The 24179-nt window shown below is 60.2% G+C and overlaps 1 protein-coding gene across 1 annotated transcript in view; it reads left to right on the forward strand.

Annotated features, from left to right (window-relative positions):
• The window catches only part of LOC138352071 (protein AHNAK2-like), a 98916-nt gene that overhangs the window by 21400 nt on the left and 53337 nt on the right, over positions 1-24179 (forward strand). The window contains exons 13-29 of the mRNA XM_069304255.1: positions 1616-1777; positions 2317-2451; positions 3420-3662; positions 6086-6340; positions 6571-7041; positions 8052-8186; positions 9534-9668; positions 10637-10960; positions 13358-13531; positions 13762-14016; positions 14247-14381; positions 14490-14717; positions 17398-17613; positions 18935-19177; positions 22246-22353; positions 22651-22880; positions 23392-23687. Of these exons, the coding sequence (XP_069160356.1) occupies positions 1616-1777; positions 2317-2451; positions 3420-3662; positions 6086-6340; positions 6571-7041; positions 8052-8186; positions 9534-9668; positions 10637-10960; positions 13358-13531; positions 13762-14016; positions 14247-14381; positions 14490-14717; positions 17398-17613; positions 18935-19177; positions 22246-22353; positions 22651-22880; positions 23392-23687 (3745 nt within the window). The remainder of the gene's footprint in view (positions 1-1615; positions 1778-2316; positions 2452-3419; positions 3663-6085; positions 6341-6570; positions 7042-8051; positions 8187-9533; positions 9669-10636; positions 10961-13357; positions 13532-13761; positions 14017-14246; positions 14382-14489; positions 14718-17397; positions 17614-18934; positions 19178-22245; positions 22354-22650; positions 22881-23391; positions 23688-24179) is intronic.

The raw sequence follows: 24179 nt of genomic DNA on the forward strand, positions 1-24179 counted from the left end.
GCACCTGCTGCAGCTGTTGACACTCAGGCACCTGCTGCAGCTGTTGACACTCAGGCAAGTGCTGCAGCTGTTGACCATCAGGCACCTGCTGCAGGTGTTGACCCACAGTCACCTGCTGCCGCTGTTGACCCTCAGGCACCTGCTGCAGCTGTTGACCAACAGTCACCTGCTGCAGCTGTTGACCCTCAGGCACCTGCTGCAGGTGTTGTCCCTCAGGCACCTGCAGCAGGTGTTGACCCACAGGCACTTCTGCAGCTGTTGACCCACTGGCATCTGCTGCAGGTGTTGACCCTCAGGCACCATGCTGCAGGTGTTGACCCTCAGGCACCTGCAGCAGGTGTTGACCCACAGGCCCTTCTGCAGCTGTTGACCCACTGGCACCTGCTGCAGGTGTTGACCCACAGTCACCTGCTGCAGCTGTTGACCCTCAGGCACCTGCTGCAGGTGTTGACCCTCAGGCACCTGCTGCAGCGGTTGACCATCAGGCACCTGCTGCAGGTGTTGACCCACAGTCACCTGCTGCAGCTGTTGACCCTCAGGCACCTGTTGCAGCTGTTGACCCTCAGGCACCTGTTGCAGCTGTTGACACACAGGCACTTCTGCAGCTGTTGACCCACTGGCACCTGCTGCAGGTGTTGACCCACAGGCACCTGCTGCAGGTGTTGACCCTCAGGCACCTGCTGCAGCTGTTGACCCTCAGGCACCAGCTGCAGCTGTTGACCCTCAAACACCTGCTGCAGCTATTGACCCACAGGCACCTGCTGCAGCTGTTGACCCTCAGGCACCTGCTGCAGCTGTTGACACTCAGGCACCTGCTGCAGCTGTTGACACTCAGGCACCTGCTGCAGCTGTTGACACTCAGGCACCTGCTGCAGCTGTTGACCCTCAGGAACCTGGTGCAGCTGTTGACCCTCAGGCACCTGCTGCAGCTTTTGACATTCAGGCACCTGCTGCAGCTGTTGACCCTCAGGCACCTGTTGCAGCTGTTGACCCACAGGCACCTGCTCCAGCTGTTGACCCACTGGCACCTGCTGCAGCTGTTGACCCACAGTCACCCGCTGCAGCTGTTGACCCTCAGGCACCTGCTGCAGGTGTTGACCCTCAGGCACATGCTGCAGGTTTTGACCCACAGTCACCTGCTGCAGCTGTTGACCCTCAGGCACCTGCTGCAGGTGTTGACCCTCAGGCACCTGCTGCAGGTGTTGACCCACAGGCACTTCTGCAGCTGTTGACCCACTGGCACCTGCTGCAGGTGTTGACCCACAGTCACCTGCTGCAGCTGTTGACCCTCAGGCACCTGCTGCAGGTGTTGACCCTCAGGCACCTGCTGCAGCGGTTGACCATCAGGCACCTGCTGCAGGTGTTGACCCACAGTCACCTGCTGCCGCTGTTGACCCTCAGGCACCTGCTGCAGCTGTTGACCCACAGGCATCTGCTGCATGTGTTGACCCAGACTCACCTGCTGCAGTTTTGACCCTCAGGCATCTGCTGCAGGTGGTGAACCTCGTGCACCTGCTGCAGCTGTTGACCCTCAGGCACCTGTTGCAGCTGTTGACCCTCAGGCACCTGTTGCAGCTGTTGACCCACAGGCACTTATGCAGCTGTTGACCCACAGGCATCTGCTGCATGTGTTGACCCAGACTCACCTGCTGCAGCTGTTGACCCTCAGGCATCTGCTGCAGGTGGTGAACCTCGTGCACCTGCTGCAGTTGTTGACCCTCAGGCACCTGTTGCAGCTGTTGACCCTCAGGCACCTGTTGCAGCTGTTGACCCACAGGCACTTATGCAGCTGTTGACCCACTGGCACCTGCTGCAGGTGTTGACCCACAGGCACCTGCTGCAGGTGTTGACCCTTAGGCACCTGCTGCAGCTGTTGACCCTCAGGCACCAGCTACAGCTGTTGACCCTCAGACACCTGCTGCAGCTATTGACCCACAGGCACCTGCTGCAGCTGTTGACCCTCAGGCACCTGCTGCAGCTGTTGACACTCAGGCACCTGCTGCAGCTGTTGACACTCAGGCACCTGCTGCAGCTGTTGACTTTCAGGCACCTGCTGCAGCTGTTGACCCTCAGGCACCTGCTGCAGCTGTTGACCCTCAGGCACCTGCTGCAGCTTTTGACATTCAGGCACCTGCTGCAGCTGTTGACCCTCAGGCACCTGTTGCAGCTGTTGACCCTCAGGCACCTGTTGCAGCTGTTGACCCACACTCACCTGCTGCAGCTGTTGACCCACTGGCACCTGCTGCAGCTGTTGACCCACAGTCACCCGCTGCAGCTGTTGACCCTCAGGCACCTGCTGCAGCTGTTGACTTTCAGGCACCTGCTGCAGCTGTTGACCCTCATGCACCTGCTGCAGCTGTTGACCCTCAGGCACCTGCTGCAGCTTTTGACATTCATGCACCTGCTGCAGCTGTTGACCCTCAGGCACCTGTTGCAGCTGTTGACCCTCAGGCACCTGTTGCAGCTGTTGACCCACACTCACCTGCTGCAGCTGTTGACCCTCAGTCACCTGCTGCAGTTGTTGACCCACAGTCACCTGCTGCAGCTGTTGACCCTCAGGCACCTGCTGCAGGTGTTGACCCTCAGGCACATGCTGCAGGTGTTGACCCACAGTCACCTGCTGCAGCTGTTGACCCTTAGGCACCTGCTGGAGGTGTTGACCCTCAGTCACCTGCAGCAGGTGTTGACCCACAGGCACTTCTGCAGCTGTTGACCCACTGGCACCTGCTGCAGGTGTTGACCCACAGTCACCTGCTGCAGCTGTTGACCCTCAGGCACCTGCTGCAGGTGTTGACCCTCAGGCACCTGCTGCAGCGGTTGACCATCAGGCACCTGCTGCAGGTGTTGACCCACAGTCACCTGCTGCCGCTGTTGACCCTCAGGCACCTGCTGCAGCTGTTGACCCACAGTCACCTGCTGCAGCTGTTGACCCTCAGGCACCTGCTGCAGGTGTTGTCCCTCAGGCACCTGCAGCAGGTGTTGACCCACAGGCACTTCTGCAGCTGTTGACCCACTGGTACCTGCTGCAGGTGTTGACCCTCAGGCACCTGCTGCAGGTGTTGACCCTCAGGCACCTGCAGCAGGTGTTGACCCACAGGCACTTCTGCAGCTGTTGACCCACTGGCACCTGCTGCAGGTGTTGACCCACAGTCACCTGCTGCAGCTGTTGACCCTCAGGCACCTGCTGCAGGTGTTGACCCTCAGGCACCTGCTGCAGCGGTTGACCATCAGGCACCTGCTGCAGGTGTTGACCCACAGTCACCTGCTGCAGCTGTTGACCCTCAAGCACCTGCTGCAGCTGTTGACCCTCAGGCACCTGTTGCAGCTGTTGACACACGGGCACTTCTGCAGCTGTTGACCCACTGGCACCTGCTGCAGGTGTTGACCCACAGGCACCTGCTGCAGGTGTTGACCCTCAGGCACCTGCTGCAGCTGTTGACCCTCAGGCACCAGCTGCAGCTGTTGACCCTCAGACACCTGCTGCAGCTATTGACCCACAGGCTCCTGCTGCAGCTGTTGACCCTCAGGCACCTTCTGCAGCTGTTGACACTCAGGCACCTGCTGCAGCTGTTGACACTCAGGCACCTGCTGCAGCTGTTGACACTCAGGCACCTGCTGCAGCTGTTGACCCTCAGGAACCTGCTGCAGCTTTTGACCCTCAGGCATCTGCTGCAGCTTTGACATTCAGGCACCTGCTGCAGCTGTTGACCCTCAGGCACCTGTTGCAGCTGTTGACCCACAGGCACCTGCTGCAGCTGTTGACCCACTGGCACCTGCTGCAGCTGTTGACCCACAGTCACCCGCTGCAGCTGTTGACCCTCAGGCACCTGCTGCAGGTGTTGACCCTCAGGCACATGCTGCAGGTTTTGACCCACAGTCACCTGCTGCAGCTGTTGACCCTCAGGCACCTGCTGCAGGTGTTGACCCTCAGGCACCTGCTGCAGGTGTTGACCCACAGGCACTTCTGCAGCTGTTGACCCACTGGCACCTGCTGCAGGTGTTGACCCACAGGCACCTGCTGCAGGTGTTGACCCTTAGGCACCTGCTGCAGCTGTTGACCCTCAGGCACCAGCTGCAGCTGTTGATCCTCAGACACCTGCTGCAGCTATTGACCCACAGGCACCTGCTGCAGCTGTTGACCCTCAGGCACCTGCTGCAGGTGTTGACCCTCAGGCACATGCTGCAGGTGTTGACCCACAGTCACCTGCTGCAGCTGTTGAGCCTCAGGCACCTGCTGCAGGTGTTGACCCTCAGGCACCTGCTGCAGGTGTTGACCAACAGGCACTTTTGCAGCTGTTGACCCACTGGCACCTGCTGCAGGTGTTGACCCACAGTCACCTGCTGCAGCTGTTGACCCTCAGGCACCTGCTGCAGGTGTTGACCCTCAGGCACCTGCTGCAGCGGTTGACCATCAGGCACCTGCTGCAGGTGTTGACCCACAGTCACCTGCTGCCTCTGTTGACCCTCAGGCACCTGCTGCAGCTGTTGACCCACAGGCATCTGCTGCATGTGTTGACCCAGACTCACCTGCTGCAGCTGTTGACCCTCAGGCATCTGCTGCAGGTGTTGACCCTCAGGCACCTGCTGCAGCTGTTGACCCTCAGGCACCTGTTGCAGCTGTTGTCCCTCAGGCACCTGTTGCAGCTGTTGACCCACAGGCACTTATGCAGCTGTTGACCCACAGGCACCTGCTGCAGGTGTTGACCCTTAGGCACCTGCTGCAGCTGTTGACCCTCAGGCACCAGCTGCAGCTGTTGACCCTCAGACACCTGCTGCAGCTTTTGACCCACAGGCACCTGCTGCAGCTGTTGACCCTCAGGCACCTGCTGCAGCTCTTGACACTCAGGCACCTGCTGCAGCTGTTGACACTCATGCAAGTGCTGCAGCTGTTGACTTTCAGGCACCTGCTGCAGCTGTTGACCCTCAGGCACCTGCTGCAGCTGTTGACCCTCAGGCACCTGTTGCAGCTGTTGACCCACAGGCACCTGCTGCAGCTGTTGACCCACTGGCACCTGCTGCAGCTGTTGACCCACAGTCACCCGCTGCAGCTGTTGACCCTCAGGCACCTGCTGCAGGTGTTGACCCTCAGTCACCTGCTGCAGTTTTTGACCCACAGTCACCTGCTGCAGCTGTTGACCCTCAGGCACCTGCTGCAGCTGTTGACCCTCAGGCACCTGCTGCAGGTGTTGACCCTCAGGCACATGCTGCAGGTGTTGACCCACAGTCACCTGCTGCAGCTGTTGACCCTCAGGCACCTGCTGCAGGTGTTGACCCTCAGGCACCTGCAGCAGGTGTTGACCCACAGGCACTTCTGCATCTGTTGACCCACTGGCACCTGCTGCAGGTGTTGACCCACAGTCACCTGCGGCAGCTGTTGACCCTCAGGCACCTGCTGCAGGTGTTGACCCTCAGGCACCTGCTGCAGCGGTTGACCATCAGGCACCTGCTGCAGGTGTTGACCCACAGTCACCTGCTGCCGCTGTTGAACCTCAGGCACCTGCTGCAGCTGTTGAGCCACATTCATCTGCTGCAGGTGTTGACCCAGACTCACCTGCTGCAGCTGTTGACCCTCAGGCACCTGCTGCAGGTGTTGACCCTCAGGCACCTACTGCAGCTGTTGACCCACAGGCACTTCTGCAGCTTTTGACCCACTGGCACCTGCTGCAGGTGTTGACCCGCAGTCACCTGCTGCAGCTGTTGACCCACAGGCACCTGCTGCAGGTGTTGACCCACAGGCACCTGCTGCAGGTGTTGACCCTCAGGCACCTGCTGCAGGTGTTGACCCTCAGGCACCTGCTGCAGCGGTGACCATCAGGCAACTGCTGCAGGTGTTGACCCACAGTCACCTGCTGCCGCTGTTGACCCTCAGGCACCTGCTGCAGCTGTTGACCCACAGGCATCTGCTGCATGTGTTGACCCACAGGCATCTGCTGCATGTGTTGAACCAGACTCACCTGCTGCAGCTGTTGACCCTCAAGCACCTGCTGCAGGTGTTGACCCTCAGGCACCTGCTGCAGCTGTTGACCCTCAGGCACCTGCTGCAGGTGTTGACCCTCAGATACCTGCTGCAGCTGTTGACCCACAGGCACCTGTTGCCGCTGTTGACCCTCAGGCACCTGCTGCAGCTGTTGACCCACAGGCCTCTGCTGCATGTGTTGACCCAGACTCACCTGCTGCAGCTGTTGACCCTCTGGCACCTGCTGCAGGTGTTGACCCTCAGGCACCTGCTGCAGCTGTTGACCCTCAGGCACCTGTTGCAGCTGTTGACCCTCAGGCACCTGTTGCAGCTGTTGACCTACAGGCACTTATGCAGCTGTTGACCCACTGGCACCTGCTGCAGGTGTTGACCCACAGGCACCTGCTGCAGGTGTTGACCCTTAGGCACCTGCTGCACCTGTTGACCCTCAGGCACCAGCTGCAGCTGTTGACCCTCAGACACCTGCTGCAGCTATTGACCCACATGCACCTGCTACAGCTGTTGACCCTCAGGCACCTGCTGCAGCTGTTGACACTCAGGCACCTGCTGCAGCTGTTGACACTCAGGCACCTGCTGCAGCTGTTGACTTTCAGGCACCTGCTGCAGCTGTTGACCCTCAGGCACCTGCTGCAGCTGTTGACCCTCAGGCACCTGCTGCCGCTTTTGACATTCAGGCACCTGCTGCAGCTGTTGACCCTCAGGCACCTGTTGCAGCTGTTGACTCTCAGGCACCTGTTGCAGCTGTTGACCCACACTCACCTGCTGCAGCTGTTGACCCACTGGCACCTGCTGCAGCTGTTGACCCACAGTCACCCGCTGCAGCTTTTGACCCTCAGGCACCTGCTGCAGGTGTTGACCATCAGTCACCTGCTGCAGTTGTTGACCCACATTCACCTGCTGCAGCTGTTGACCCACTGGGACCTGCTGCAGGTGTTGACCCACTGTCACCTGCTGCAGCTGTTGACCCTCAGGCACCTGCTGCAGCTTTAGACCCTAAGGCACCTACTGCAGCTGTTGACCCACAGGCACTTCTGCAGCTGTTGACCCACTGGCACCTGCTGCAGGTGTTGACCCACAGACACCTGCTGTAGCTGTTGACAATCAGGCACCTGCTGGAGCTGTTGACCCACAGGCACTTGCTGGAGATGTTGTCCCTCAGGCACCTGTTGCAGCTGTTGTCCCACAGGCACTTCTGCAGCTTTTGACCCACTGGCACCTGCTGCATGTGTTGACCCGCAGTCACCTGCTGCAGCTGTTGACCCTCAGGCACCTGCTGCAGCGGATGACCCTCAGGCACCTGCTGCAGGTGTTGACCCTCAGGCACCTGCTGCAGGTGTTGACCCTCAGGCACCTGCTGCAGCTATTGACCCTCAGGCACCTGCTGCAGGTGTTGACCCACAGTCATCTGCTGCAGGTGTTGACAATCAGGCACCTGCTGCAGGTGTTGACCCACAGGCACCTGCTGCAGGTGTTGACCCACAGTCACCTGCTGCAGCTGTAGACCCTCAGGCACCTGCTGCAGGTGTTGACCCTCAGGCACCTGCAGCAGGTGTTGACCCACAGGCCCTTCTGCAGCTGTTGACCCACTGGCACCTGCTGCAGGTGTTGACCCACAGTCACCTGCTGCAGCTGTTGACCCTCAGGCACCTGCTGCAGGTGTTGACCCTCAGGCACCTGCTGCAGCGGTTGACCATCAGGCACCTGCTGCAGGTGTTGACCCACAGTCACCTGCTGCAGCTGTTGACCCTCAGGCACCTGTTGCAGCTGTTGACCCTCAGGCACCTGTTGCAGCTGTTGACACACAGGCACTTCTGCAGCTGTTGACGCACTGGCACCTGCTGCAGGTGTTGACCCACAGGCACCTGCTGCAGGTGTTGACCCTCAGGCACCTGCTGCAGCTGTTGACCCTCAGGCACCAGCTGCAGCTGTTGACCCTCAAACACCTGCTGCAGCTATTGACCCACAGGCACCTGCTGCAGCTGTTGACCCTCAGGCACCTGCTGCAGCTGTTGACACTCAGGCACCTGCTGCAGCTGTTGACACTCAGGCACCTGCTGCAGCTGTTGACACTCAGGCACCTGCTGCAGCTGTTGACCCTCAGGAACCTGCTGCAGCTGTTGACCCTCAGGCACCTGATGCAGCTTTTGACATTCAGGCACCTGCTGCAGCTGTTGACCCTCAGGCACCTGTTGCAGCTGTTGACCCACAGGCACCTGCTCCAGCTGTTGACCCACTGGCACCTGCTGCAGCTGTTGACCCACAGTCACCCGCTGCAGCTGTTGACCCTCAGGCACCTGCTGCAGGTGTTGACCCTCAGGCACATGCTGCAGGTTTTGACCCACAGTCACCTGCTGCAGCTGTTGACCCTCAGGCACCTGCTGCAGGTGTTGACCCTCAGGCACCTGCTGCAGGTGTTGACCCACAGGCACTTCTGCAGCTGTTGACCCACTGGCACCTGCTGCAGGTGTTGACCCACAGTCACCTGCTGCAGCTGTTGACCCTCAGGCACCTGCTGCAGGTGTTGACCCTCAGGCACCTGCTGCAGCGGTTGACCATCAGGCACCTGCTGCAGGTGTTGACCCACAGTCACCTGCTGCAGGTGTTGACCCACAGTCACCTGCTGCCGCTGTTGACCCTCAGGCACCTGCTGCAGCTGTTGACCCACAGGCATCTGCTGCATGTGTTGACCCAGACTCACCTGCTGCAGCTGTTGACCCTCAGGCATCTGCTGCAGGTGGTGAACCTCGTGCACCTGCTGCAGCTGTTGACCCTCAGGCACCTGTTGCAGCTGTTGACCCTCAGGCACCTGTTGCAGCTGTTGACCCACAGGCACTTATGCAGCTGTTGACCCACAGGCATCTGCTGCATGTGTTGACCCAGACTCACCTGCTGCAGCTGTTGACCCTCAGGCATCTGCTGCAGGTGGTGAACCTCGTGCACCTGCTGCAGCTGTTGACCCTCAGGCACCTGTTGCAGCTGTTGACCCTCAGGCACCTGTTGCAGCTGTTGACCCACAGGCACTTATGCAGCTGTTGACCCACTGGCACCTGCTGCAGGTGTTGACCCACAGGCACCTGCTGCAGGTGTTGACCCTTAGGCACCTGCTGCAGCTGTTGACCCTCAGGCACCAGCTGCAGCTGTTGACCCTCAGACACCTGCTGCAGCTATTGACCCACAGGCACCTGCTGCAGCTGTTGACCCTCAGGCACCTGCTGCAGCTGTTGACACTCAGGCACCTGCTGCAGCTGTTGACACTCAGGCACCTGCTGCAGCTGTTGACTTTCAGGCACCTGCTGCAGCTGTTGACCCTCAGGCACCTGCTGCAGCTGTTGACCCTCAGGCACCTGCTGCAGCTTTTGACATTCAGGCACCTGCTGCAGCTGTTGACCCTCAGGCACCTGTTGCAGCTGTTGACCCTCAGGCACCTGTTGCAGCTGTTGACCCACACTCACCTGCTGCAGCTGTTGACCCACTGGCACCTGCTGCAGCTGTTGACCCACAGTCACCCGCTGCAGCTGTTGACCCTCAGGCACCTGCTGCAGCTGTTGACTTTCAGGCACCTGCTGCAGCTGTTGACCCTCATGCACCTGCTGCAGCTGTTGACCCTCAGGCACCTGCTGCAGCTTTTGACATTCATGCACCTGCTGCAGCTGTTGACCCTCAGGCACCTGTTGCAGCTGTTGACCCTCAGGCACCTGTTGCAGCTGTTGACCCACACTCACCTGCTGCAGCTGTTGACCCTCAGTCACCTGCTGCAGTTGTTGACCCACAGTCACCTGCTGCAGCTGTTGACCCTCAGGCACCTGCTGCAGGTGTTGACCCTCAGGCACATGCTGCAGGTGTTGACCCACAGTCACCTGCTGCAGCTGTTGACCCTCAGGCACCTGCTGGAGGTGTTGACCCTCAGTCACCTGCAGCAGGTGTTGACCCACAGGCACTTCTGCAGCTGTTGACCCACTGGCACCTGCTGCAGGTGTTGACCCACAGTCACCTGCTGCAGCTGTTGACCCTCAGGCACCTGCTGCAGGTGTTGACCCTCAGGCACCTGCTGCAGCGGTTGACCATCAGGCACCTGCTGCAGGTGTTGACCCACAGTCACCTGCTGCCGCTGTTGACCCTCAGGCACCTGCTGCAGCTGTTGACCCACAGTCACCTGCTGCAGCTGTTGACCCTCAGGCACCTGTGGCAGGTGTTGTCCCTCAGGCACCTGCAGCAGGTGTTGACCCACTGGCACTTCTGCAGCTGTTGACCCACTGGTACCTGCTGCAGGTGTTGACCCTCAGGCACCTGCTGCAGGTGTTGACCCTCAGGCACCTGCAGCAGGTGTTGACCCACAGGCACTTCTGCAGCTGTTGACCCACTGGCACCTGCTGCAGGTGTTGACCCACAGTCACCTGCTGCAGCTGTTGACCCTCAGGCACCTGCTGCAGGTGTTGACCCTCAGGCACCTGCTGCAGCGGTTGACCATCAGGCACCTGCTGCAGGTGTTGACCCACAGTCACCTGCTGCAGCTGTTGACCCTCAAGCACCTGTTGCAGCTGTTGACCCTCAGGCACCTGTTGCAGCTGTTGACACACGGGCACTTCTGCAGCTGTTGACCCACTGGCACCTGCTGCAGGTGTTGACCCACAGGCACCTGCTGCAGGTGTTGACCCTCAGGCACCTGCTGCAGCTGTTGACCCTCAGGCACCAGCTGCAGCTGTTGACCCTCAGACACCTGCTGCAGCTATTGACCCACAGGCTCCTGCTGCAGCTGTTGACCCTCAGGCACCTTCTGCAGCTGTTGACACTCAGGCACCTGCTGCAGCTGTTGACACTCAGGCACCTGCTGCAGCTGTTGACACTCAGGCACCTGCTGCAGCTGTTGACCCTCAGGAACCTGCTGCAGCTTTTGACCCTCAGGCATCTGCTGCAGCTTTTGACATTCAGGCACCTGCTGCAGCTGTTGACCCTCAGGCACCTGTTGCAGCTGTTGACCCACAGGCACCTGCTGCAGCTGTTGACCCACTGGCACCTGCTGCAGCTGTTGACCCACGGGCACCTGCTGCAGGTGTTGACCCACAGACACCTGCTGCAGCTGTTGACAATCAGGCACCTGCTGGAGCTTTTGACCCACAGGTACTTGCTGGAGATGTTGTCCCTCAGGCACCTGTTGCAGCTGTTGACCCACAGGCACTTCTGCAGCTGTTGACCCACTGGCACCTGCTGCAGGTGTTGACCCGCAGTCACCTGCTGCAGCTGTTGACCCTCAGGAACCTGCTGCAGGTGTTGACCCACAAGCACCTGCTGCAGCGGATGACCCTCAGGCACCTGCTGCAGGTGTTGACCCTCAGGCACCTGCTGCAGGTGTTGACCCTCAGGCACCTGCTGCAGCTGTTTACCCTCAGGCACCTGCTGCAGCTGTTGACACTCAGGCACCTGCTGCAGCTGTTGACCCTCAGGCACCTACTGAAGCTGTTGACACTCAGGCACCTGCTGCAGCTGTTGACCCACAGTCACCCGCTGCAGCTGTTGACCCTCAGGCACCTGCTGCAGGTGTTGACCCTCAGGCACATGCTGCAGGTTTTGACCCACAGTCACCTGCTGCAGCTGTTGACCCTCAGGCACCTGCTGCAGGTGTTGACCCTCAGGCACCTGCTGCAGGTGTTGACCCACAGGCACTTCTGCAGCTGTTGACCCACTGGCACCTGCTGCAGGTGTTGACCCACAGGCACCTGCTGCAGGTGTTGACCCTTAGGCACCTGCTGCAGCTGTTGACCCTCAGGCACCAGCTGCAGCTGTTGACCCTCAGACACCTGCTGCAGCTATTGACCCACAGGCACCTGCTGCAGCTGTTGACCCTCAGGCACCTGCTGCAGGTGTTGACCCTCAGGCACATGCTGCAGGTGTTGACCCACAGTCACCTGCTGCAGCTGTTGAGCCTCAGGCACCTGCTGCAGGTGTTGACCCTCAGGCACCTGCTGCAGGTGTTGACCCACAGGCACTTTTGCAGCTGTTGACCCACTGGCACCTGCTGCAGGTGTTGACCCACAGTCACCTGCTGCAGCTGTTGACCCTCAGGCACCTGCTGCAGGTGTTGACCCTCAGGCACCTGCTGCAGCGGTTGACCATCAGGCACCTGCTGCAGGTGTTGACCCACAGTCACCTGCTGCCTCTGTTGACCCTCAGGCACCTGCTGCAGCTGTTGACCCACAGGCATCTGCTGCATGTGTTGACCCAGACTCACCTGCTGCAGCTGTTGACCCTCAGGCATCTGCTGCAGGTGTTGACCCTCAGGCACCTGCTGCAGCTGTTGACCCTCAGGCACCTGTTGCAGCTGTTGTCCCTCAGGCACCTGTTGCAGCTGTTGACCCACAGGCACTTATGCAGCTGTTGACCCACAGGCACCTGCTGCAGGTGTTGACCCTTAGGCACCTGCTGCAGCTGTTGACCCTCAGGCACCAGCTGCAGCTGTTGACCCTCAGACACCTGCTGCAGCTTTTGACCCACAGGCACCTGCTGCAGCTGTTGACCCTCAGGCACCTGCTGCAGCTGTTGACACTCAGGCACCTGCTGCAGCTGTTGACACTCAGGCAAGTGCTGCAGCTGTTGACTTTCAGGCACCTGCTGCAGCTGTTGACCCTCAGGCACCTGCTGCAGCTGTTGACCCTCAGGCACCTGTTGCAGCTGTTGACCCACAGGCACCTGCTGCAGCTGTTGACCCACTGGCACCTGCTGCAGCTGTTGACCCACAGTCACCCGCTGCAGCTGTTGACCCTCAGGCACCTGCTGCAGGTGTTGACCCTCAGTCACCTGCTGCAGTTTTTGACCCACAGTCACCTGCTGCAGCTGTTGACCCTCAGGCACCTGCTGCAGCTGTTGACCCTCAGGCACCTGCTGCAGGTGTTGACCCTCAGGCACATGCTGCAGGTGTTGACCCACAGTCACCTGCTGCAGCTGTTGACCCTCAGGCACCTGCTGCAGGTGTTGACCCTCAGGCACCTGCAGCAGGTGTTGACCCACAGGCACTTCTGCATCTGTTGACCCACTGGCACCTGCTGCAGGTGTTGACCCACAGTCACCTGCGGCAGCTGTTGACCCTCAGGCACCTGCTGCAGGTGTTGACCCTCAGGCACCTGCTGCAGCGGTTGACCATCAGGCACCTGCTGCAGGTGTTGACCCACAGTCACCTGCTGCCGCTGTTGAACCTCAGGCACCTGCTGCAGCTGTTGACCCACATTCATCTGCTGCAGGTGTTGACCCAGACTCACCTGCTGCAGCTGTTGACCCTCAGGCACCTGCTGCAGGTGTTGACCCTCAGGCACCTACTGCAGCTGTTGACCCACAGGCACTTCTGCAGCTTTTGACCCACTGGCACCTGCTGCAGGTGTTGACCCGCAGTCACCTGCTGCAGCTGTTGACCCACAGGCACCTGCTGCAGGTGTTGACCCACAGGCACCTGCTGCAGCGGATGACCCTCAGGAACCTGCTGCAGGTGTTGACCCTCAGGCACCTGCTGCAGGTGTTGACCCTCAGGCACCTGCTGCAGCGGTGACCATCAGGCAACTGCTGCAGGTGTTGACCCACAGTCACCTGCTGCCGCTGTTGACCCTCAGGCACCTGCTGCAGCTGTTGACCCACAGGCATCTGCTGCATGTGTTGAACCAGACTCACCTGCTGCAGCTGTTGACCCTCAAGCACCTGCTGCAGGTGTTGACCCTCAGGCACCTGCTGCAGCTGTTGACCCTCAGGCACCTGCTGCAGGTGTTGACCCTCAGATACCTGCTGCAGCTGTTGACCCACAGGCACCTGTTGCCGCTGTTGACCCTCAGGCACCTGCTGCAGCTGTTGACCCACAGGCCTCTGCTGCATGTGTTGACCCAGACTCACCTGCTGCAGCTGTTGACCCTCTGGCACCTGCTGCAGGTGTTGACCCTCAGGCACCTGCTGCAGCTGTTGACCCTCAGGCACCTGTTGCAGCTGTTGACCCTCAGGCACCTGTTGCAGCTGTTGACCTACATGCACTTATGCAGCTGTTGACCCACTGGCACCTGCTGCAGGTGTTGACCCACAGGCACCTGCTGCAGGTGTTGACCCTTAGGCACCTGCTGCAGCTGTTGACCCTCAGGCACCAGCTGCAGCTGTTGACCCTCAGACACCTGCTGCAGCTATTGACCCACAGGCACCTGCTACAGCTGTTGACCCTCAGGCACCTGCTGCAGCTGTTGACACTCAGGCACCTGCTGCAGCTGTTGACACTCAGGCACCTGCTGCAGCTGTTGACTTTCAGGCACCTGCTGCAGCTGTTGACCCTCAGGCACCTGCTGCAGCTGTTGACCCTCAGGCACCTGCTGCCGCTTTTGACATTCAGGCACCTGCTGCAGCTGTTGACCCTCAGGCACCTGTTGCAGCTGTTGACTCTCAGGCACCTGTTGCAGCTGTTGACCCACACTCACCTGCTGCAGCTGTTGACCCACTGGCACCTGCTGCAGCTGTTGACCCACAGTCACCCGCTGCAGCTGTTGACCCTCAGGCACCTGCTGCAGGTGTTGACCCTCAGTCACCTGCTGCAGTTGTTGACCCACATTCACCTGCTGCAGCTGTTGACCCACTGGGACCTGCTGCAGGTGTTGACCCACAGTCACCTGCTGCAGCTGTTGACCCTCAGGCACCTGCTGCAGCTTTAGACCCTAAGGCACCTACTGCAGCTGTTGACCCACAGGCACTTCTGCAGCTGTTGACCCACTGGCACCTGCTGCAGGTGTTGACCCACAGACACCTGCTGTAGCTGTTGACAATCAGGCACCTGCTGGAGCTGTTGACCCACAGGCACTTGCTGGAGATGTTGTCCCTCAGGCACCTGTTGCAGCTGTTGTCCCACAGGCACTTCTGCAGCTTTTGACCCACTGGCACCTGCTGCAGGTGTTGACCCGCAGTCACCTGCTGCAGCTGTTGACCCTCAGGCACCTGCTGCAGCGGATGACCCTCAGGCACCTGCTGCAGGTGTTGACCCTCAGGCACCTGCTGCAGGTGTTGACCCTCAGGCACCTGCTGCAGCTATTGACCCTCAGGCACCTGCTGCAGGTGTTGACCCACAGTCATCTGCTGCAGGTGTTGACAATCAGGCACCTGCTGCAGGTGTTGACCCACAGGCACCTGCTGCAGGTGTTGACCCACAGTCACCTGCTGCAGCTGTTGACCCTCAGGCACCTGCTGCAGGTGTTGACCCTCAGGCACCTGCTGCAGCTGTTGACCCACAGGCACCTGCTGCAGCTGTTGACCCTCAGGCACCTGCTGCAGGTGTTGACCCTCAGACACCTGCTGCAGCTGTTGACCCTCAGGCACCTGCTGCAGGTGTTGACCCTCAGATACCTGCTGCAGCTGTTGACCCACAGGCACCTGCTGCAGCTGTTGACCCACTGGCACCTGCTGCAGCTGTTGACCCACAGGCACCTGCTGCAGCTGTTGACCCTCAGGCACCTGCTGCAGCTGTTGACCCTCAGGCACCTGCTGCAGCTGTTGACCCTCAGGCACCTGCTGCAGGTGTTGACCCACAGTCACCTGCTGCAGCTGTTGACCCTCAGGCACCTGCTGCAGGTGTTGAAACTCAGGCACCTGCTGCAGCTGTTGACCCTCAGGCACCTGCTGCAGCTGTTGACCCACAGGCATCTGCTGCAGCTGTTGACCCTCAGGCACCTGCTGCAGCTGTTGACCCTCAGGCACCTGCTGCAGGTGTTGACCCTCAGATACCTGCTGCAGCTGTTGACCCACAGGCACCTGCTGCAGCTGTTGACCCACTGGCACCTGCTGCAGCTGTTGACCCTCAGGCACCTGCTGGAGCTGTTGACCCACAGGCACTTGCTGGAGATGTTGTCCCTCAGGCACCTGTTGCAGCTGTTGACCCACAGGCACTTCTACAGCTTTTGACCCACTGGCACCTGCTGCAGCTGTTGACCCTCAGGCACCTGCTGCAGGTGTTGACCCTCAGGCACCTGTTGCAGCTGTTGACCCACAGGCACTTCTGCAGCTGTTGACCCACTGGCACCTGCTGCAGGTGTTGACCCACAGTCACCTGCTGCTGCGGTTGACCATAAGGCACCTCCTGCAGGTGTTGACCCTCAGGCACCTGTTGCAGCTGTTGACCCACATGCACTTCTGCAGCTGTTGACCCTCAGGCACCTGCTGCAGGTGTTGACACTCAGGCACCTGCTGCAGCGGTTGACCATCAGGCACCTGCTGCAGGTGTTGACCCACAGTACCCTGCTGCCGCTGTTGACCCTTAGGCACCTGCTGCAGCTGTTGACCCACAGGCATCTGCTGCAGGTGTTGACCCAGACTCACCTGCTGCAGTTGTTGACCCTCAGGCACCTGCTGCAGGTGTTGACCCTCAGGCACCTGCTGCAGCTGTTGACCCACAGGCACTTCTGCAGCTGTTGACCCACGGGCACCTGCTGCAGGTGTTGACCCACAGACACCTGCTGCAGCTGTTGACAATCAGGCACCTGCTGGAGCTTTTGACCCACAGGTACTTGCTGGAGATGTTGTCCCTCAGGCACCTGTTGCAGCTGTTGACCCACAGGCACTTCTGCAGCTGTTGACCCACTGGCACCTGCTGCAGGTGTTGACCCGCAGTCACCTGCTGCAGCTGTTGACCCTCAGGAACCTGCTGCAGGTGTTGACCCACAAGCACCTGCTGCAGCGGATGACCCTCAGGCACCTGCTGCAGGTGTTGACCCTCAGGCACCTGCTGCAGGTGTTGACCCTCAGGCACCTGCTGCAGCTGTTTACCCTCAGGCACCTGCTGCAGCTGTTGACACTCAGGCACCTGCTGCAGCTGTTGACCCTCAGGCACCTACTGAAGCTGTTGACCCTCAAGCACCTGCTGCAGCTGTTGACCCACTGGCACCTTCTGCAGGTGTTGACCCACAGTCACCTGCTGCCGCTGTTGACCCTCAGGCACCTGCTGCAGGTGTTGACCCTCAGGCACCTGCTGCAGCTGTTGACCCTCAGGCACCTGTTGCAGCGGTTGACGCTCAGGCACCTGTTGCAGCTGTTGACCCACAGGCACTTCTGCAGCTGTTGACCCACTGGCACCTGCTGCAGCTGTTAACCCACAGTTACCTGCTGCAGGTGTTGACCCTCAGACACCTGCTGCAGCTATTGACCCACAGGCACCTGCTGCAGCTGTTGACCCTCAGGCACCTGCTGCAGCTGTTGACACTCAGGCACCTGCTGCAGCTGTTGACACTCAGGCACATGCTGCAGCTGTTGACCCTCAGGCACCTGCTGCCGCTGATGACACTCAGGCACCTGCTGCAGCTGTTGACACTCAGGCACCTGCTGCAGCTGTTGACCCTCAGGCACCTGCTGCAGCTGTTGACCCTCAGGCACCTGCTGCAGCTTTTGACATTCAGGCACCTGCTGCATCTGCTGACCCTCAGGCACCTGTTGCAGCTGTTGACCCTCAGGCACCTGTTGCAGCTGTTGACCCACAGGCACCTGCTGCAGATGTTGACCCGCTGGCACCTGCTGCAGCTGTTGACCCACAGTCACCCGCTGCAGCTGTTGACCCTCAGGCACCTGCTGCTGATGTTGACCCTCAGTCACCTGCTGCAGTTGTTGACCCACAGTCACCTGCTGCAGCTGTTGACCCTCAGGCACCTGCTGCAGGTGTTGACCCTCAGGCACATGCTGCAGGTGTTGACCCACAGTCACCTGCTGCAGCTGTTGACCCTCAGGCATCTGCTGCAGGTGTTGACCCTCAGGCACCTGCTGCAGGTGTTGACCCACAGGCACTTCTGCAGCTGTTGACACACTGGCACCTGCTGCAGGTGTTGACCCACAGTCACCTGCTGCAGCTGTTGACCCTCAGGCACCTGCTGCAGGTGTTGACCCTCAGGCACCTGCTGCAGCGGTTGACCATCAGGCACCTGCTGCAGGTGTTGACCCACAGTCACCTGCTGCAGCTGTTGACCCTCAGGCACCTGCTGCAGGTGTTGACCCTCAGGCACCTACTGCAGCTGTTGTCCCACAGGCACTTCTGCAGCTGTTGACCCACTGGCACCTGCTGCAGGTGTTGACCCACAGACACCTGCTGCAGCTGTTGACAATCAGGCACCTGCTGCAGGTGTTGACCCACAGGCACCTGCTGCAGCGGATGACCCTCAGGCACCTGCTGCAGGTGTTGACCCTCAGGCACCTGCTGCAGGTGTTGACCCTCAGGCACCTGCTGCAGCTGTTGACCGTCAGGCACCTGCTGCAGGTGTTGACCCACAGGCACCTCCTGCAGGTGTTGACCCGCAGTCACCTGCTGCAGCTGTTGACCCTCAGGCACCTGCTGCAGGTGTTGACCCACAGGCACCTGCTGCAGCGGATGACCCTCAGGCACCTGCTGCAGGTGTTGACCCTCAGGCACCTGCTGCAGGTGCTGACCCTCAGGCACCTGCTGCAGGTGTTGACAATCAGGCACCTGCTGCAGCTGTTGACCCACAGGCACCTCCTGCAGGTGTTGACCCACAGTCACCTGCTGCAGGTGTTGACCCTCAGGCACCTGTTGCAGGTGTTGACCCTCAGGCACCGGCTGCAGCTGCTGACCCTCAGGCACCTGCTGGAGCTGTTGACCCACAGGCACTTGCTGCAGCTGTTGACCCTCAAGCACCTGCTGCAGGTGTTGACCCTCAGACACCTGCTTCAGCTGTTGACCCTCAGGCACCTGCTGCAGGTGTTGACCCTCAGATATCTGCTGCAGCTGTTGACCCACAGGCACCTGCTGCAGCTGCTGACCCACTGGCACCTGCTGCAGCTGTTGACCCACAGGCACCTGCTGCACCTGTTGACCCTCAGGCACCTGCTACAACTGTTGACCCTCAGGCACCTGCTGCAGGTGTTGACCCTCAGGTCCCTGCTGCAGCTGTTGACCCTCAGGCACCTGCTGCAGCTGTTGACCCACAGGCACCTGCTGCAGCTGTTGACCCACAGGCATCTGCTGCAGCTGTTGACCCTCAGGCACCTGCTGCAGGTGTTGACCCTCAGGCACCGGCTGCAGATGTTGACCCTCAGATACCTGCTGCAGCTGTTGACCCACAGGCACCTGCTGCAGCTGTTGACCCACTGGCACCTGCTGCAGCTGTTGACCCTCAGGCACCTGCTGGAGCTGTTGACCCACAGGCACTTGCTGTAGATGTTGTCCCTCAGGCACCTGTTGCAGCTGTTGACCCACAGGCACTTCTGCAGCTGTTGACCCACTGGCACCTGCTGCAGCTGTTGACCCTCAGGCACCTGCTGCAGGTGTTGACCCTCAGGCACCTGTTGCAGCTGTTGACCCACAGGCACTTCTGCAGCTGTTGACCCACTGGCACCTGCTGCAGGTGTTGACCCACAGTCACTTGCAGCAGCGGTTGACCATCAGGCACCTCCTGCAGGTATTGACCCTCAGGCACCTGTTGCAGCTGTTGACCCACTGGCACTTCTGCAGCTGTTGACCCTCAGGCACCTGCTGCAGGTGTTGACAGTCAGGCACCTGCTGCAGCGGTTGACCATCAGGCACCTGCTGCAGGTGTTGACCCACAGTCACCTGCTGCCGCTGTTGACCCTTAGGCACCTGCTGCAGCTGTTGACCCACAGGCATCTGCTGCAGGTGTTGACCTAGACTCACCTGCTGCAGTTGTTGACCCTCAGGCACCTGCTGCAGGTGTTGACCCTCAGGCACCAGCTGCAGCTGTTGACCCAGAGGCACTTCTGCAGCTATTGACCCACAAGCACCTGCTGCAGGTGTTGACCCACAGACACATGCTGCAGCTGTTGACAATCAGGCACCTGCTGGAGCTGTTGACCCACAGGCACTTGCTGGAGATGTTGTCCCTCAGGCACCTGTTGCAGCTGTTGACATACAGGCACTTCTTCAGCTGTTGACCCACTGGCACCTGCTGCAGGTGTTGACCCGCAGTCACCTGCTGCAGCTGTTGACCCTCAGGCACCTGCTGCAGGTGTTGACCCACAAGCACCTGCTGCAGCGGATGACCCTCAGGCACCTGCTGCAGGTGTTGACCCTCAGGCACCTGTTGCAGGTGTTGACCCACAGGCCTTTGCTGCAGCTGTTGACCCTCAGGCACCTCCTGCAGCTGTTGACACTCAGGCACCTGCTGCAGCTGTTGACCCTCAGGCACCTGCTGCAGGTGTTGACCCACAGACACCTGCTGCAGCTGTTGACAATCAGGCACCTGCTGGAGCTGTTGACCCACAGGCATTTGCTGGAGATGTTTTCCCTCAGGCACCTGTTGCAGCTGTTGTCCCACAGGCACTTCTGCAGCTTTTGTCATACTGGCACCTGCTGCAGGTGTTGACCCGCAATCACCTGCTGCAGCTGTTGACCCTCAGGCACCTGCTGCAGGTGTTGACCCACAGGCACCTGCTGCAGCGGATGACCCTCAGGCACCTGCTGCAGGTGTTGACCCTCAGGCACCTGCTGCAGGTGTTGACCCTCAGGCACCTGCTGCACCTGTTGACCCTCAGGCACATGCTGCATGTGTTGACCCACAGTCACCTGCTGCAGGTGTTGACCCACAGTCATCTGCTGCAGGTGTTGACAATCAGGCACCTGCTGCAGCTGTTGACCCTCAGGCACCTGCTGCAGGTGTTGACCCTCAGGCACCTGCTGCAGCTGTTGACCCTCAGGCACCTGCTGGAGCTGTTGACCCACAGGCACCTGCTGCAGCTGTTGAACCTCAGGCACCTGCTGCAGGTGTTGACCCTCAGACACCTGCTGCAGCTGTTGACCCTCAGGCACCTGCTACAGGTGTTGACCCTCAGATATCTGCTGCAGCTGTTGACCCACAGGCACCTGCTCCAGCTGTTGACCCACTGGCACCTGCTGCAGCTGTTGACCCACAGGCACCTGCTGCAGCTGTTGACCCTCAGGCACCTGCTGCAGCTGTTGACCCTCAGGCACCTGCTGCAGGTGTTGACTCTCAGGCACCTGCTGCAGCTGTTGACCCTCAGGCACCTACTGCAGCTGTTGACCCACAGGCACCTGCTGCAGCTCTTGACCCACAGGCATCTGCTGCAGCTGTTGACCCTCAGGCACCTGCTGTAGGTGTTGACCCTCAGGCACCTGCTGCAGGTGTTGACCCTCAGATACCTGCTGCAGCTGTTGACCCACAGGCACCTGCTGCAGCTGTTGACCCACTGGCACCTGCTGCAGCTGTTGACCCTCAGGCACCTGCTGGAGCTGTTGACCCACAGGCACTTGCTGGAGATGTTGTCCCTCAGGCACCTGTTGCAGCTGTTGACCCACAGGCACTTCTGCAGCTATTGACCAACTGGAACCTGCTGCAGCTGTTGACCCTCAGGCACCTGCTGCAGGTGTTGACCCTCAGGCACCTGTTGCAGCTGTTGACCCACAGGCACTTCTGCAGCTGTTGACCCACTGGCACCTGCTGCAGGTGTTGACCCACAGTCACCTGCTGCAGCGGTTGACCATCAGGCACCTCCTGCAGGTGTTGACCCTCAGGCACCTGTTGCAGCTGTTGACCCACAGGCACTTCTGCAGCTGTTGACCCTCAGGCACCTGCTGCAGGTGTTGACACTCAGGCACCTGCTGCAGCGGTTGACCATCAGGCACCTGCTGCAGGTGTTGACCCACAGTCACCTGCTGCCGCTGTTGACCCTTAGGCACCTGCTGCAGCTGTTGACCCACAGGCATCTGCTGCAGGTGTTGACCCAGACTCACCTGCTGCAGTTGTTGACCCTCAGGCACCTGCTGCAGGTGTTGACCCTCAGGCACCTGCTGCAGCTTTTGACCCACAGGCACTTCTGCAGCTGTTGACCCACTGGCACCAGCTGCAGGTGTTGACCCACAGACTCCTGCTGCAGCTGTTGACCCTCAGGCACCTGCTGCAGGTGTTGACCCACAAGCACCTGCTGCAGCGGATGACCCTCAGGCACCTGCTGCAGGTGTTGACCCTCAGGCACCTTCTGCAGGTGTTGACCCTCAGGCACCTGCTGCAGCTGTTGACCCTCAGGCACCTGTTGCAGGTGTTGACCCACAGGCTTTTGCTGCAGCTGTTGACCCTCAGGCACCTGCTGCAGGTGTTGACCCACAGGCCTTTGCTGCAGCTGTTGACCCTCAGGCACCTGCTGCAGGTGTTGACCCACAAGCACCTGCTGCAGCGGATGACCCTCAGGCACCTGCTGCAGGTGTTGACCCTCAGGCACCTGCTGCAGGTGTTGACCCTCAGGCACCTGCTGCAGGTGTTGACACTCAGGCACCTGCTGGAGCTGTTGACCCTCAGGCACCTGCTGCAGCTGTTGACCCTCAGGCACCTGCTGCAGCTGTTGACATTCAGGCATCTGCTGCAGCTGTTGACTCTCAGGCACCTGTTGCAGCTGTTGACCCACAGGCACCTGCTGCAGCTGTTGACCCACTGGCACCTGCTGCAGCTGTTGACCCACAGTCACCCGCTGCAGCTGTTGACCCTCAGGCACCTGCTGCAGCTGTTGAACCTCAGGCACCTGCTGCAGGTGTTGACCCACAGTCACCTGCTGCAGCTGTTGACCCTCAGGCACCTGCTGCAGGTGTTGACCCTCAGGCACCTGCTGCAGCTGTTGACCCCCAGGCACCTGCTGCAGCTGTTGACCCACAGGCACCTGCTGCAGCTGTTGACCCACAGGCATCTGCTGCAGCTGTTGACCCTCAGGCACCTGCTGCAGGTGTTGACACTCAGGCACCTGCTGCAGGTGTTGACCCTCAGACACCTGCTGTAGCTGTCGAAGTACAGGCACCTGCTGCAGCTGTTGACCCACTGGCACCTGCTGCAGCTGTTGACCCTCAGGCACCTGCTGGAGCTGTTGACCCACAGGCACTTGCTGGAGATGTTTTCCTTCAACCACCTGTTGCAGCTGTTGACCCACAGGCACTTCTGCAGCTGTTGACCCACTGGCACCTGCTGCAGGTGTTGACCCACAGTCACCTGCTGCAGCTGTTGACCCTCAGGCACCTGCTGCAGGGGTTGACCCACAGGCACCTGCTGCAGCGGATGACCCTCAGGCACCTGCTGCAGGTGTTGACCCTCAGGCACCTGCTGCAGGTGTTGACCCTCAGGCACCTGCTGCAGCTGTTGACCCTCAGGCACCTGCTGCAGGTGTTGACCCACAAGCACCTGCTGCAGCGGATGACCCTCAGGCACCTGCTGCAGGTGTTGACCCTCAGGCACCTGTTGCAGGTGTTGACCCACAGGCCTTTGCTGCAGCTGTTGACCCTCAGGCACCTCCTGCAGCTGTTGACACTCAGGCACCTGCTGCAGCTGTTGACCCTCAGGCACCTGCTGCAGGTGTTGACCCACAGACACCTGCTGCAGCTGTTGACAATCAGGCACCTGCTGGAGCTGTTGACCCACAGGCATTTGCTGGAGATGTTTTCCCTCAGGCACCTGTTGCAGATGTTGTCCCACAGGGACTTCTGCAGCTTTTGACCCACTGGCACCTGCTGCAGGTGTTGACCCGCAATCACCTGCTGCAGCTGTTGACCCTCAGGCACCTGCTGCAGGTGTTGACCCACAGGCTCCTGCTGCAGCGGATGACCCTCAGGCACCTGCTGCAGGTGTTGACCCTCAGGCACCTGCTGCAGGTGTTGACCCTCAGGCACCTGCTGCAGCTGTTGACCCTCAGGCACATGCTGCATGTGTTGACCCACAGTCACCTGCTGCAGGTGTTGACCCACAGTCATCTGCTGCAGGTGTTGACAATCAGGCACCTGCTGCAGCTGTTGACCCTCAGGCACCTGCTGCAGGTGTTGACCCTCAGGCACCTGCTGCAGATGTTGACCCTCAGGCACCTGCTGGAGCTGTTGACCCACAGGCACCTACTGCAGCTGTTGAACCTCAGGCACCTGCTGCAGGTGTTGACCCTCAGACACCTGCTGCAGCTGTTGACCCTCAGGCACCTGCTGCAGGTGTTGACCCTCAGATATCTGCTGCAGCTGTTGACCCACAGGCACCTGCTCCAGCTGTTGACCCACTGGCACCTGCTGCAGCTGTTGACCCACAGGCACCTGCTGCAGCTGTTGACCTTCAGGCACCTGCTGCAGCTGTTGACCCTCAGGCACCTGCTGCAGGTGTTGACCCTCAGGCACCTGCTGCAGCTGTTGACCCTCAGGCACCTACTGCAGCTGTTGACCCACAGGCACCTGCTGCAGCTCTTGACCCACAGGCATCTGCTGCAGCTGTTG

This window comes from Procambarus clarkii, chromosome 52 (assembly GCF_040958095.1).
Source record: "Procambarus clarkii isolate CNS0578487 chromosome 52, FALCON_Pclarkii_2.0, whole genome shotgun sequence".
Taxonomy (NCBI): domain Eukaryota; kingdom Metazoa; phylum Arthropoda; class Malacostraca; order Decapoda; family Cambaridae; genus Procambarus; species Procambarus clarkii.